Here is a 13,229-nt window from a genome sequence, read left to right as displayed (position 1 = left end):
GGCAGTTACCCTAGCCTCCATTCTGTGCCAGGCTTTATGCAAAACTACCCAAAATGGGATTCCGCGCTGGTCCCACAGCCACACACTATTGCCATACAGATTCATAATACCAGTCACCTGAGACTTCCTGCTTGCCAACAGGGACAGGAACAAGTCTTTTGTGGTGATAGAGATTAAAAATGGTATTCTGCCACCACAGTTAAGCGTCTGAACCAATACATCATCACTAGTCACATGTAAAAAGAAGATAAACTTGATTCACCTCAGAGGCCAAATTTCGGTCTACAGTACCTTTTACACATACAGGGTTAGTGTGCATGCATGATCTTTGTGCGCTGGGCACTAAAAATCAAAATACCATGGATACATGAGGTTTGGCAACTATAAGCAGGCAGCACCTCAAGTTTGCAAGACGATGCAGAAGATGTCCCCTTTCAAATTTGGAAAATGACAGAAATGAGGGACAGTGCAATAAGGTGCTTTACCTAACATCACTATCTGACTAAGTGGTACAGCTAGGATTATTATTGGGTTTTCATAATCCACAGCCGATAGCTCAGCAACGAGACCACATCTCCTAATAGGCATCTCATCTATTAAAGTTACGGTGGTGGAGTTCCTGGAAGTCACCCCTCCGCCCCTCCAAGAGAGTTGCCTTACGAATAGACTACAGTCAATATTCCTGTGTATCAGTTAGTAGATCAGTTATGAAGTTGTACTTTATAATAATAGCTATGTAATCTGGTCTGTATGGCTATCATCCGCTCATCAGATATGTATAACAAGATGTACTTGTAGACACAGTGTCATATGCATGACCTCCTTTTGTTGTGATCCAGTACCGACTTCAATAAAACATGTTCCCAAAAAAAAATATGATAGTGTTCTTCAAGGCGATTTTGCCTACCCAGAACTGGTCCTTGTGCCTTGATCCTGGGATTACATTTCTAAACAAATGCAGCAGGAGTGTATTGTGTAATGTAAAACTTAGACTAATCCTTTTCTACGTCACAGAAACGTATTTTATTTTCTATTTTCTTTATTCGCCATATTTTTCAGATTGTAAGGTGGTGGCAAGTTTAAGAATGTCAGAAAAAGCACAATTTCTCAATCAAAACAATACAGCTAAATATTAACTGAAGTATGTTACCTCCATGTTGGGTTGCCACATGGATACTTCCTGAGTCCGATGATAACAAGAATCAATATGATCCATTAGGGAGGCCTGACCAGGGTATATGCTTCCAGACATTGCAGGCATTCCATGGGAAACTGGATAGCCAGAGACCTACACAACAAGAAAATGTAATCATCATAAAATGTCAATAATATGACCGTTCATGTGAAAACGTAACGATAGATGCCATCAATGCATCATATGTGGAAGTACACGTGTCTCAGATGAACAAGTTATCTTCACAAAAAGAAGAAAGGACTGGCACCGACAAGCCTTGTTCGTACAGCAAGGATCACAGATATTAATGAGATGGGTTAAACTGAGCATTAAATTCCAAGGTGGGAAGCCTCACCAAAGAAAGCAGCGTGAACTTTATCAGATCGAACTGAGCAGAACTCTCTTGCTTAAAAGAGACTTAAAAACCGGCAACTCTCGGAACGCTACTGCATCACCATTGCATGAATTTGTTTTTGAAAGTGGCACCCCACAATTATGCAGGGCACTATGTTGTTTCTACTGCGACATTCAAGCAGGGGGCAGCGCCTGGCTGAAGTGGGCTCTGTCACTACAGAAGTCAGCAGGAGAGGCAAGCAGTCGGAATTCTACTGAGTGGCTATAGTTTAACTTAAACTTTTACCCTATCTGCTCACTGTGAGATGAAGAGCTTGAAAACAAGGCCCCTGGAAATTTGTGCAAAGGACACAAAGCAAGAAGTGTTTTTCTCTTCTCACACACATGAAGCAGAAACCTCAGAAATCTTAAAAAAGATACAATGAAAAAGATTTTTATAAAGAGTAATATTTACCTGGTAATGGTTCGGCTGCACCATATGCTGAGGACTGGGATAAAACCCTTCACTGGACCTTGGACTGGGGTAACCTGGTCTACTAGGCTGCAAATAAAAACAGTACTTTAAAGAATACAACACAAGACAACATCTGTTATAACGTATTGGAAGATGTGTCATAAAAACATTCTATTAAGTACACATCAAACTGAGGAACTGGTCCTAAATGTCAGATGATTTTGTTGTTGATTTCAAATATCTACAGTACAAGTTTCCTTGTTTCAGCAGATAACATCAAGTATTTAAATAGCACAAGCAACAAACTCAAATATGTATTGGTCCTAAGAGCAATAATAACCTGTATAATGATACAATGGTACTGATTTTTAGATTCCTGAAGTGCAAGAGGTAGGGTTCCATTCCATATTTGAACCTGTGACCTGCACGGCACAGAGACGTTTCTTCAGCAACCAGGTTGCCCACTGGACACCTTGAAAGGTCTGTGTAACACATTTCCTGCGAAGGAATCTAAAGTTCTCTGGGTTTGGGAGAAATTACTGTGGCTAGAAGAATATCGAAGAGTTCCCACAGACTTACTGAAGTTAAACTTGTTATAGATCTCAAGGACAATTTGCGGCGAGGTTTGCTCTCTGCCAAGGACAATTTTGTAATAATCGTGAAAATTCATCCAATTTATTAAGATTTAAGGAGAAATGTTCGGACAAATAGAAGCAGAGAAATAAGTGTAACCTGCACAGACTGCAGTACAGCCTTTATTATCATGGTATGCTGATAGTTAGCAAACATTTTGAGTAGCTTCCGCATGGAGTCGGATTAGCAAACTTGGCATGGCTGTAGATGGCAAAGAATACTCGTAAGTCCAATGTAAGAAAATCGAGGGTCATCATGGTACCAGGAACAGAGTTCAATACTAAGTCCTAGACTCAAAGCATTCAGTAGTGACATCACACTGGAGAAAAAATGAACACAGGACTATTTCAAGAGAGTATCAAGAACTGCCAATGATTTTGATACTTTGCAGGCGAAGCCTCACAATTTCGGCTTCAATTCTCTGAGGAGCATACCAACTGGAAACCAAGGTTTTTAAATGCCACCAAACAGGACAGCATTCTTGAGGTTACATCATCCCTGGGCCACAAAGTGGTTTAATACTGTGGCATAACCTTAGAGAGTAAAAGACTAGTGGTTAGGTGTATAAACCGTGCAAAATACAGGAGTGAGGAGCCGTTTTAACGAACGATGTTATGCACATGATTGATAAAATGTTATCCTCAAACCGAATAGAACAAGAATTTTACTTCCTAACGTTTTTGTGCTCAATCGCACATGCCAGCATAACCTAACACGTACATACAACGAGAGAAACATGTTACTTGAGGTAACACTATTGATAGAAGTGTCCCCTCATCATAAACACTCAAAGGGATTAACTTGAAAATTACCTTTGGTATTGTGAGGGAACAGTTCAAGGTTCATCACTTCCATTTGAAAATAAGGCAGCATATTGTCACGTCACTCAATCAGAGAATGTTGCATTTTGCTGGGACCAATACACTTTATTTGACCAAAACATTGAGCATGGTAAGCAGACTCAAAGGTGGCAAATAGCGATTTGTAAATCCATGATAACAAAACACATACATGTGATATTTTTGTGGTCATTTTGCAATCTAAATAATAGTTATCACCCATTACAAAACACAGCAAGTTAAACCCAGAAATAAACCCAAATACCATTCAATCAAGCCATTTCTATAAACTTGACAACCCAAAATACTGTGGAGGACACACAAAAAAAAGCTAAAAAGTGGTATATCCAACACCTACATAAAACAAACTGTTCTTGATATGGTATTTGATTTTAAAACACAAATAATTAAACAATCCTATGGGGCAACGAACCACTGAAAGTGACCTAAAACACAACGCATGAGGACTATAAATGTATAGAAAATGCCTGATAGCGGTATTCTCTAGGATACGTCTGTTATGGTCCATATTCACTTGTGAGAGCGAGAGCCACAGAACTCAACTGAGCTGTGAATCTGTTGTTACACACAGTGACATTTTTTTAAATAACAGCTTTTGTTTTTACATAGTGCTCACTAGTGCAGTTAAGACATTTGAGGCCAAATGTGCTATTGTCCTGGTTGCAAAAAGCGGTCACAATTTGCAACCAATCTTTTTGCAGCTAGAATCTTATTTTGCAAACCGATGTATGTAGAATTAGCTCAGTTTGAAAATTAAGGAATTAGAAAAACTATCTAATTAATATTCATTACGTAGGATAAAATTGCGACCCATTCAGATTAGTCATTATCACAAGGAAGGTGGCCTGCAAATGTCTCTACATCACCTTGCCTGACTCTACATTTAAATAAATAACACATTTTTTTAAAGTGCCTCATTTCCTTAAAGGAATTCAGGACTGCTTCGGAAAAAGTTTTCTTTTTTTGAAAACATTCAGTGAGAATTGCCAGTGATCCCTTGTAACACTGACTACTCTCCTTGAACGTTATACCTCCAATTCATGAAGGCGAGAAACCCTCTGCTTTTTTTAGAATGACCCCAACATTAGAGTCTCTAACTTTTCAGTGGTTTGTCGCAAACCATTAATGCGTGTAACCAACTCACAATTTAGAAGGGATGCCCTTCCAACATGCTATTTTCCGGTCTCAAGCACTCCCATTTTGCGAATCATTGTTTGAAACCACAAAATAGGTTAGTACATCTGGCCCTTAATATGATTGTAAAAACCAGGTTTTATATGGCTCCAACTCAATGGAACTAATTTTATAAATCCCGTAACGACGCAGCGTTACCCCACCGGGATCCAAACCTAGAACCTTCCCGATAGACAAAAATCTCAGCAGTGAACATTGCCATGGTGTGCTGCTCTGCGGATGATGGGCTGAAACAAAGGAGCCACGCAGTAGACCCCACTATGGTGCGGGACCTGGATATCTCCGGTGTCGTGGCTGGAGGCCTTCTCTAGATTGGCATCTCGCTGCTTGGGGATGTCTGACAGAGGTCCACTATGAAAACGTTTCAGGAACTACAAGTCCTACAAGCCAACGTTTCAGGAACTACAAGTCCTCATTTTCGCTTGCCCCCACCCAATTCCATAAATATCGACAACTACGGCACATATTAGCCTGTCACCGGAAGACCATGTCGGACCTCCTGAAATGTTATCCTCTCAAAGCCAGACTTCTTCGGGGCATGTTGGGCAAAGGGAGACTTTCTAAGATTTATAAGACACATATATAACTAACACACAGCGAGCCCACGGGTCCAGGTCTGATACATATGTGGACTACATAAAACCATACACCAGAAAGGGGGGATATCCCTTTTTAAGGACGGTTCCCCTCACACACCAGAGGAGCCATGCTTCATCATAGGGGTGCCTCCTCGCATCAAAAACCTAGTCTTGCTGAGGGATATTTTTTCAATTTGAGCACATGAGTTGTCCTAAAAGCCCTATGTGAGAGTGGTATATGAAAAAATATGGTGTGCAGTGCTGAAGTGAATGTGAATTAAAACTTCCTACAGAGCTAGCTATCAACAACCTTTATTCAGCTACCCTGTGACAGGATTAAAAACAATAGGCTGGATAATGAGACTGTCAACATTAGCGACAGCTACATTAACAAAAGTGTATGTGAGCAAATCAACTAAACACAAGGATCCCTGGTTCAGTATAAAACACCGTTGTTCCATAATAATTCTTTAAATTTTTTTGCACACATTCACTTTTTGCAGTAGCTGTTTTTTCTGATCTTGATGAAGGCTGTGACACTTTGATAGGTCTTGAGGGCCGAAACATGTTGATCTTGCTAATGTAGCTGTGTCTAATGTCGACAGTCTCATTATCCAGCCTATTGTTTTTAATCCTGTCACAGGGTAGCTGAATAAAGGTTGTTGATAGCTAGCTCTGTAGGCAGTTTTAATTCACATTCACTTTAGCACTGCACACCGTATTTTTCATACACCACGCTCACATAGGGTTTTTAGGACAATTCATGTGCTCAAATTGAGAAAACATCCCTGAGCTCCTCCCTCGTAGAGAGGGGGTTGTAGCCCGCGCTAAGACTAGGTTCTAGATGCGAGGAGGTACCACTATGATGAAGCATGACACCTCTGGTGTGTGTGGGGAACCGTCCTTAAAAAGGGATATCCCCCCTCTCTGGTGAATGGTTTAAGTAGTCCACATACTTATCAGACCTGTACCCTGAACCCGTGGGCTCATTGTGCGTTAGTTATTACGAGTGGGAGTATGCCCACGCAGGTCCTAAAACCTCCTCTAGGCCCCCTTTTGTGTGTGAGACATATATAACTCCCACACCAAATCTGATGATCTGAAAGAAAAGTGGGACCAGTGGGTGGGCTCGTTAGACTGCTCAGATTGGCATGTTGCCTGAATGGCTCCCCACATCATAGCCATCCCAGGCCATCTCAGGAGCATCCAATTAAATTACCTACACCTTACCTATCTTACACCCAGGTGGCTCTGACAGGCAGGTAAACACACTTCACCGAATTGCCACCAGGGGCCACTCGGCTGATACTAATTTCTTGCATATGGTGTGGGCTTGCCCCGTTATAATGTCATACTGGAGTGCTATTGCTGACATTGTAACAGGTGTCTTGGAAAAACCTGTGGAGCTTACCCCCAAGAGTTGCTTTGCTGGGCATCGTGGAGGACTTGGGGTTTAACTGCACAGATTGGTTGGATTCGCCACAGTTCTGGCTAAAAGAGACATAGCTCGATTTTGGACCCAACCTGCAACCGCTAGCGCCTCTAAATGGACTGCCGCTATGAACTGGTGCGCAAAAACGGAGGAACCCATCTAGAAGGTCAGAGGCTGCCCACGGAAACATGACCAAATCTGGGGACAGTGGGGAGTTTTTCAGGCTTAACATCTAGTCACCATTCTTAAGGTGGGTGTGCTGAAGATGCTCCGAAAAAAATCACTCTGCAGTGGGGGTGGGGGGCACCCAAAAATAGGATGGGATAGAACTCCTCGAAGTGATGTTATTTCATGGTGTTGGGCTAAACTCAGTTAGTTATAAAACATTTATTTTTTTTAGATCTCAGCAGTGAACATTAAGTAACTGATCCTATAGTACACATATTTAAAAACGTTTGTCTACTTAGAAAGCATTGGTATTTAGTAACAGCATATAAGTGCCTCCTCTTGGCACAGCAAGAGTAGAGGGTGGATGCAAACCAACTGAAGCGATGGATTGAAATATGAATAAATATAGCAGCATGTGTAGAAGATACAAAGCACTCCCTCACACGTCCTCTACCTTTACTCCAAAAAGGGCTATGCACGCGTGAAAGCAGGGCAAGGGTGCCATCACACAGTACCTTGGGAGGCGCTTCTTCAGAGCCACCAGAATCCCAGGACACGGTGATCTGCCGCCTGGATTCCATCCGCATCCTTTCTTCTTGCTGCAGCTTCTCTTCCTCCAGTATAGTGCTGCGGAGACGGAAGAAAGGAACGACACTGACATCTCCGCTGCAACAGATTTCCATGCGAGACAACTCCGACACAATACTGCACCAATACCGGCGCTATGTATTCATAAAGTTTATTATAGCGCGAACAAGACCCGTGAGGGTATCGGAGCGCTTTACAAGGGGAGGGAGTGGATACATTGGTAAAAGACAGTATTAAAGTGCATTTACGACATAAAATGTATACATAGAAGAGTATCAAAATCTAGGTGCGTGATCTCTTTGGGAGACCAGACGGAGGTGGTCGTGATCAACAAAATAAGAGTTCATCAGGTAAGTTCGATGAATAAATGATATGGTGACGACTTTTAGTCTAACCATTAAGACATCAGGAATGATTTCACTATGTTTAGTCTCCGTAAAATGCTTAGTATAAGGAATCAGGAGTGGGACAGAGAGACACGGACCTGGCAAAGGAAACTAGACAATGAGGCAGGACGATATAAACCACAACACAAAAAAAAACACCACTGGGACAGGGAAATACAGACAGGGAGACGCAGCAAGAGAGACAGTGGGACAGAGATACTGCAAAACGAGGCGAGGTGGACACCTGCATGGAAACAGAGACAGTAAGACGTGGGAAGAAGGAGACAGGAATGCCGAAAATGGGACACATCACCCAACAATTAAACATGGCATCTTGGCGCAGAAGACTGCCGACCTCCATGTACCGAACTGAAAGATGTGCTTCACAATCACCATGGACCATCAACAATAAACTTTAGAGGAACTGGGGCCTGCATAAGCGCCGGGACTTTCCATGCCTCCTATGCTAATGCACATAAACCGGTTATTAGAGCTTCAAGCACTTCTTGGACATTCTAAGCATCTGGAGGAATTGGCACTAGTGTCATGTTAGCCTACAAATTACTGACGCCTGCCTCCTAAGCAAGGCCTTTCATCTCCAATGGAGAGTGCCTGCTTTCTGTTCTGCTTCTTTCCTCCCTCTTTATCACGTGCTTTCACCCAGCAAAGTACTGATACTGCTACACTCTCCACTGACAGAAGTCACTATTCTGCGGCCTTACTGCACCATACATTGCAAGAATATCTGGTTCCATATCTACACATTTACCTTGATGACCACGGTAGTTGCTTTCAAGCATCTCTGTAACGTACGTTAGCATCATTCGGGGTTAAGTCTGCGCACTGACAAACTGGAGTAACTAAATCTGCTTTGACCATGCCCTGCTGAGACCACCCTCTCTGCCTCCAGCAGGTTAAAAGATAGTAGAATCGTGCAGTATATTACTTCGGCAGGCTCATCTCTGCAAGAAGCAGGGGAGCTCTGAAGATGAGCACAGAGTCCGGATCTGTGGTCAGAGGGATGGAAAGCAGCTGCCATAGGAAAGACTCTGGCGCGTGCCTGAGAGCTCTCCACGCGGCTCTTAATAATCCACAGATGGAAACTGAGAGGCAGCTCTGAGCCAATTTCACCAAAGGCGCTACTGCAGATTGGGCAAACCTTTCAAGTAAAAACTAAAAGAACATTTGTGCTTCTTTCAAAAACGAATCATTGGCAAAGCTAGTAGGTCTCGTCTTGAGGTCTGAAACTTAATGCAGTTAAGTAGTACACTGACTCTTCCCCCTCCAGCTCCCATTTTACTCATCCCTCTCCCCCTCCCTTTCACTCATCCCAACCCTTGTCCTACTGCTATGAGCTCCAAAAAAAAACAAAAAACATCTAAATACTTCCCTCCTATCCCTCCACTATCCTTTTCAATCCAAAGAGACTAACATGTCCACCACTCAAATTAATTTCATATTTCACTATACTAATTCACCACTAATCCTTTATGGGTTCCGGAGTGGCGTGCTTCTCGACAAAAAAAGCACTTTCAACAGTTCATCAGGGGTAGCAAGCGCTATACAAATGCAAACCTTTTTACCTCTTCTACCCTTTCGCTATCCTTCTCAATCCAAATGACTGACTGACATATCCACCACTCAAATTACTTTCATATTTTTACTACACTAATTCACCACTAATACTTTCTGGGTTCCAAAGTAAGCGCTTTGACGCCTCGTATGGGGTAGTAAGCGCTATATAAATGCAATTAATATACAATACATTAGTTGTGGCACTAAAAAGGACACCTTCCACATAGTATATTTTCTTCAAACAGATATCAGTTTTTGATCACTGAATACGTTTTACTTAGGAGGGTCGGAAGTCCCTTTCACGAGGTGCACATGTAAAAACGGTGGTTTAGCAGAAGGCACTGCGTAGTGAGTAGATGTGGCACAGTGGGAAGCAGATATGGTCTGGTGGGGCTGGGTGGAGCAGTAATAGCTTAGAGATCACATCTCTTAAGGAGCAGACGTGGTCCGGTGGGGCTGTGTAAAGCAGTGATAGTTGGAGGTCACATCTCTTAGGGAGCAGATGTGGTCTGGTGGGGCTGGGTCTAGCAGCGATAGCTTGGCGGTCACATCTCTTAGGGAGCGGATGTGTTCTGGTGGCGCGTTGGATCAGTCAGACCTGCATGTAAATTGGACTTCCGAAAGTAAAAGGCTGCAGAGAACAGCTTAAACGTTAAGTACTCCGTGCTGAGAACTACAGTCTCCCTGCATATCGCAGGCCTGGATTCTCTCCAGACTGACTCAGCCCTTCACTCCTCTGAAGTGAGGTCTGTCCTCTGGTCCTGGGGCAGCCAGTGCAGTATTCGTGGTGGGAACTCTCGCACTGTTCAAGGAAACTATTGCACGCCTTCCGCTAAAGAATTTGTGCTTCACTTGCAACGGGAAAAATATGCAACAAGAAACCGCAAGCTCATAAAGGAAAAGAGAAATATAATTACTGTTCATACATCAGTAGCGTGCCTGTTGTAGAGAGGGCTCGCGCTGCACCCTTGAATCCAGCGCCTAGACAGATATCTGCGGTCTGCCACGCACAGTCTACAACAAACAAAACAGAAGGCGAGAATCCGTGCGAGCGCAGTGATGTAACTGAACTTTCCCCCTTTGGTATTACTGCCCGGGGTACAACTTGGCGAAAACCGTCTCGAATCCTTGTTCACATCCACTCTCAAAATACATGCATTATTTTAAGTGAATTGCACAATACATTTCTTTCAAAGAGCATGCATTTTGGTCTGGATTCTTTCAATGATAGTCAAGGCGTAAACTAAACGGTGTACACCTAATTGACGAAATGGGACTTCACAGCGGCGAATTATGTGCTTTGTTGATATTTTTATTTATATCAAGTGAGGCAGAACCATTCAAATCATACTGATCTATGCGTAGGTTAAGCTATAATACCCTGCAGATGTGTCTCCTCCGGGAAACTAGCGCCCTTCCGCCCCTCCAGGTGACTCCCTCCCCAACAGATGTCTTCCGTCAGACTATGCGCCCTTCCCACACCCTCCAGGTGTCTCCTTTCGGGTGATCACTCTTGCCCGACGTGCCGCCACCTCAGTGCCCCCGCCGCAGCCTCCTCCAAACCCGACAATGTGTGCTATTACAGCTGAAGGACACCCCTCCCCCGCCCCCCAGGGGTTAGAAAGCGCTTACCTTCGAGGCGCCTTCTTGGCCTTGCGTCGAGGAACCTTGAACCACGCCATGGAGAGGAGCATCGCTCGCGTGCGGGCCGCGGCTGGAGATCAGCGCTCCTGGCTGCCGGCTCCGGAGGCGGCCCTTGAATTACTCATGCGGAGGGGGAGGCCGCACGGCGGCTCTGCCTATGACTGACTGGGGAAGACGAGGCTGCGGAGGGGGGCACCGTCCCTTCTGTGGCACCGCGAGAACACCCCGAGTCCGCGTCAAGATGTTTTATTTTCAGTCGAGGAAAGAGCGAGCGGCTCGCATTCTTGGAGCGGTCTGTTGACAAACCTCCCCCTGCAGACGTAAAGCAGAGCCCCCTGCGTGCGTAGAGAAGAAGCGCGCAGGCGAAACAACTGCAGCGAGCACCTGCACCTTAACAGCAATGTCGGGAAGCATGCACCGTGCGAGGCTGCCACTTCGCACGGCGAAGGCAATAACTATTTAACAGCTTGGTGGTAAAGTGCACTTTACAACAGTTGCTCGTAAAAGTACACCGTTCGCACGGCATCTCGGCCCACTGCTGCACCATACTCACGACCTACTACACACATCAGTGCGTCACATATACGTACCGAGTTACTTATCATTAAGCCTCTATGCACTAATGCAAGGGTGTCCAACATAGGTCCAGAAGGAGCTGACCCATATATACCATGGAGTGAGAGGTCACTATTTGCTGGGTCATCTATCCAATGAGTCAGACCACAAGTCCAGACAACTGTTTACATAGTCTAGGAGTATAACCTTCATAAGTAGGCTTCATTTGTTAAAATGTCAATTTCTTTCAAATAAAAACTCCCCCCACATTTTGTGAAGGGTTGTGTCATATTATAGGGAAGAAAGCCTTCCTGGGATGGAGTTGAGAACTTTCTCTGTAGTCAGTCTTCATGGTACCTTGCCTTCCAGTAACCCATTGTCCATACCCATAGTTCCCGTAACCATCGAGTAAAAGTGCCTCAAATACGGCCGAGCCCATCCTAGCAACAGTTACTTAGGATGGGATACTAACCCAATGATGAAGCATGCCACAACATGCGAGTGAGGGTTCTTTTACAAAAGTAAAGGGGCATTTTACCAAATTTATTCTAATCAACAGGGTTATATTGCTAGGCGATGTAAACAGTTCGATGGACTAGTGGTATGATTTTCAGGATAACCAGTGCTTGTGTAAATCAGTTACATTTACACAAAATTGACAGTTTTTGTTCAAGGTTGGTCTATAGCTTGACGAGACAGCCAAGCACACGCCAGATCCACCCAAGGGAGCCAGCCACGGCCCGTGGTGTGAAAGCAAGATAAGAAGCTTGCTCACCGCGCCTGAAACTTGAGGAGTTTTATCTATGACTGATGGATTATGCTGCAAAGTAATTTGCCAGTTTGAGGAGGAGGAAAAACACCTGCAGCATCGGTCAGAGAACCAGCTGTTCCTGGGAGGCTTCTGGAGCCGGCGTTTTGAACTAGGAAATTGCAGACAGCTGCTCAAAATAAGGAAACTTGCAGAACATGAACAGAGATAGAGGGAGACGGGGAAGCTTGAGCCCAGTCCTTGAAGGTGTGATCTCTTTGCCCATGCCCCTCCCCTGTGCTGTCGGAGCCTGTGTGGTACTTTCAGTTACAATCTGCACAGCTGGTGAAGAGTGTCCCGTACAGACCCCCACCTTCCTTCTTGTGACATCTGGGGGTATCAGGGTGTACTGGCACTCTGGCCAGCCACTACCCTCCTACAGCTGGGCAGTGGCTACTGGACTAGTGGGACTCCAGTAAACTGTGCCAAGACATCAGGAACCTGTGATCAGATGGCTGATGCCACAGGAGCTGTGTCCCCGCTCAGGATGGGAGGGCACTTCTGTTTCTTTGGGTGGGAGGTTAAGGGCTGATCAAGAACATTTGTTTCACATCAAATGCTGAAACTATTTCACTTCAATATAAGGATTGATATCATGGCTCTAGCAAATGAGAGCAACTCATGTAACCCCCAAGTGCCCTAGTGCCCAGGAAGCCGGGTCTAAAAATACATAAAATACAATTTCATTAATCCCATCAGCCAAAGCCACATCCAGCCCTCAAAATATTGATTACTATCTCAGACATTAATAGATACCCCATGAGGGCCGCAATGACATCCTTGTTCAGTACCTACAGTGCAATAAAGTGCAAGTGAATGGCTTGGA

At 44.2% G+C, this 13,229-nt stretch overlaps 1 protein-coding gene across 18 annotated transcripts in view; it reads right to left on the bottom strand.

The window, feature by feature from the left end:
- Positions 1–13,229, bottom strand: part of PTK2 (protein tyrosine kinase 2) — a 799,547-nt gene that overhangs the window by 145,005 nt on the left and 641,313 nt on the right. For all 18 annotated transcript variants that reach the window (XM_085604846.1, XM_085604845.1, XM_085604850.1 and 15 more), the window contains 3 exons: positions 7,363–7,474; positions 1,983–2,069; positions 1,151–1,288 (listed from right to left, as the gene is read on the bottom strand). In XM_085604846.1, coding sequence (XP_085460972.1) covers positions 1,151–1,288; positions 1,983–2,069; positions 7,363–7,474 — 337 coding nt within the window. The remainder of the gene's footprint in view (positions 1–1,150; positions 1,289–1,982; positions 2,070–7,362; positions 7,475–13,229) is intronic.

Source organism: Triturus cristatus, chromosome 5_1 (assembly GCF_964204655.1).
Source record: "Triturus cristatus chromosome 5_1, aTriCri1.1, whole genome shotgun sequence".
NCBI lineage: Eukaryota > Metazoa > Chordata > Amphibia > Caudata > Salamandridae > Triturus > Triturus cristatus.
Note: the sequence above shows the minus strand (reverse complement) of the source record. Positions and strands in the feature narration are given on the sequence as shown.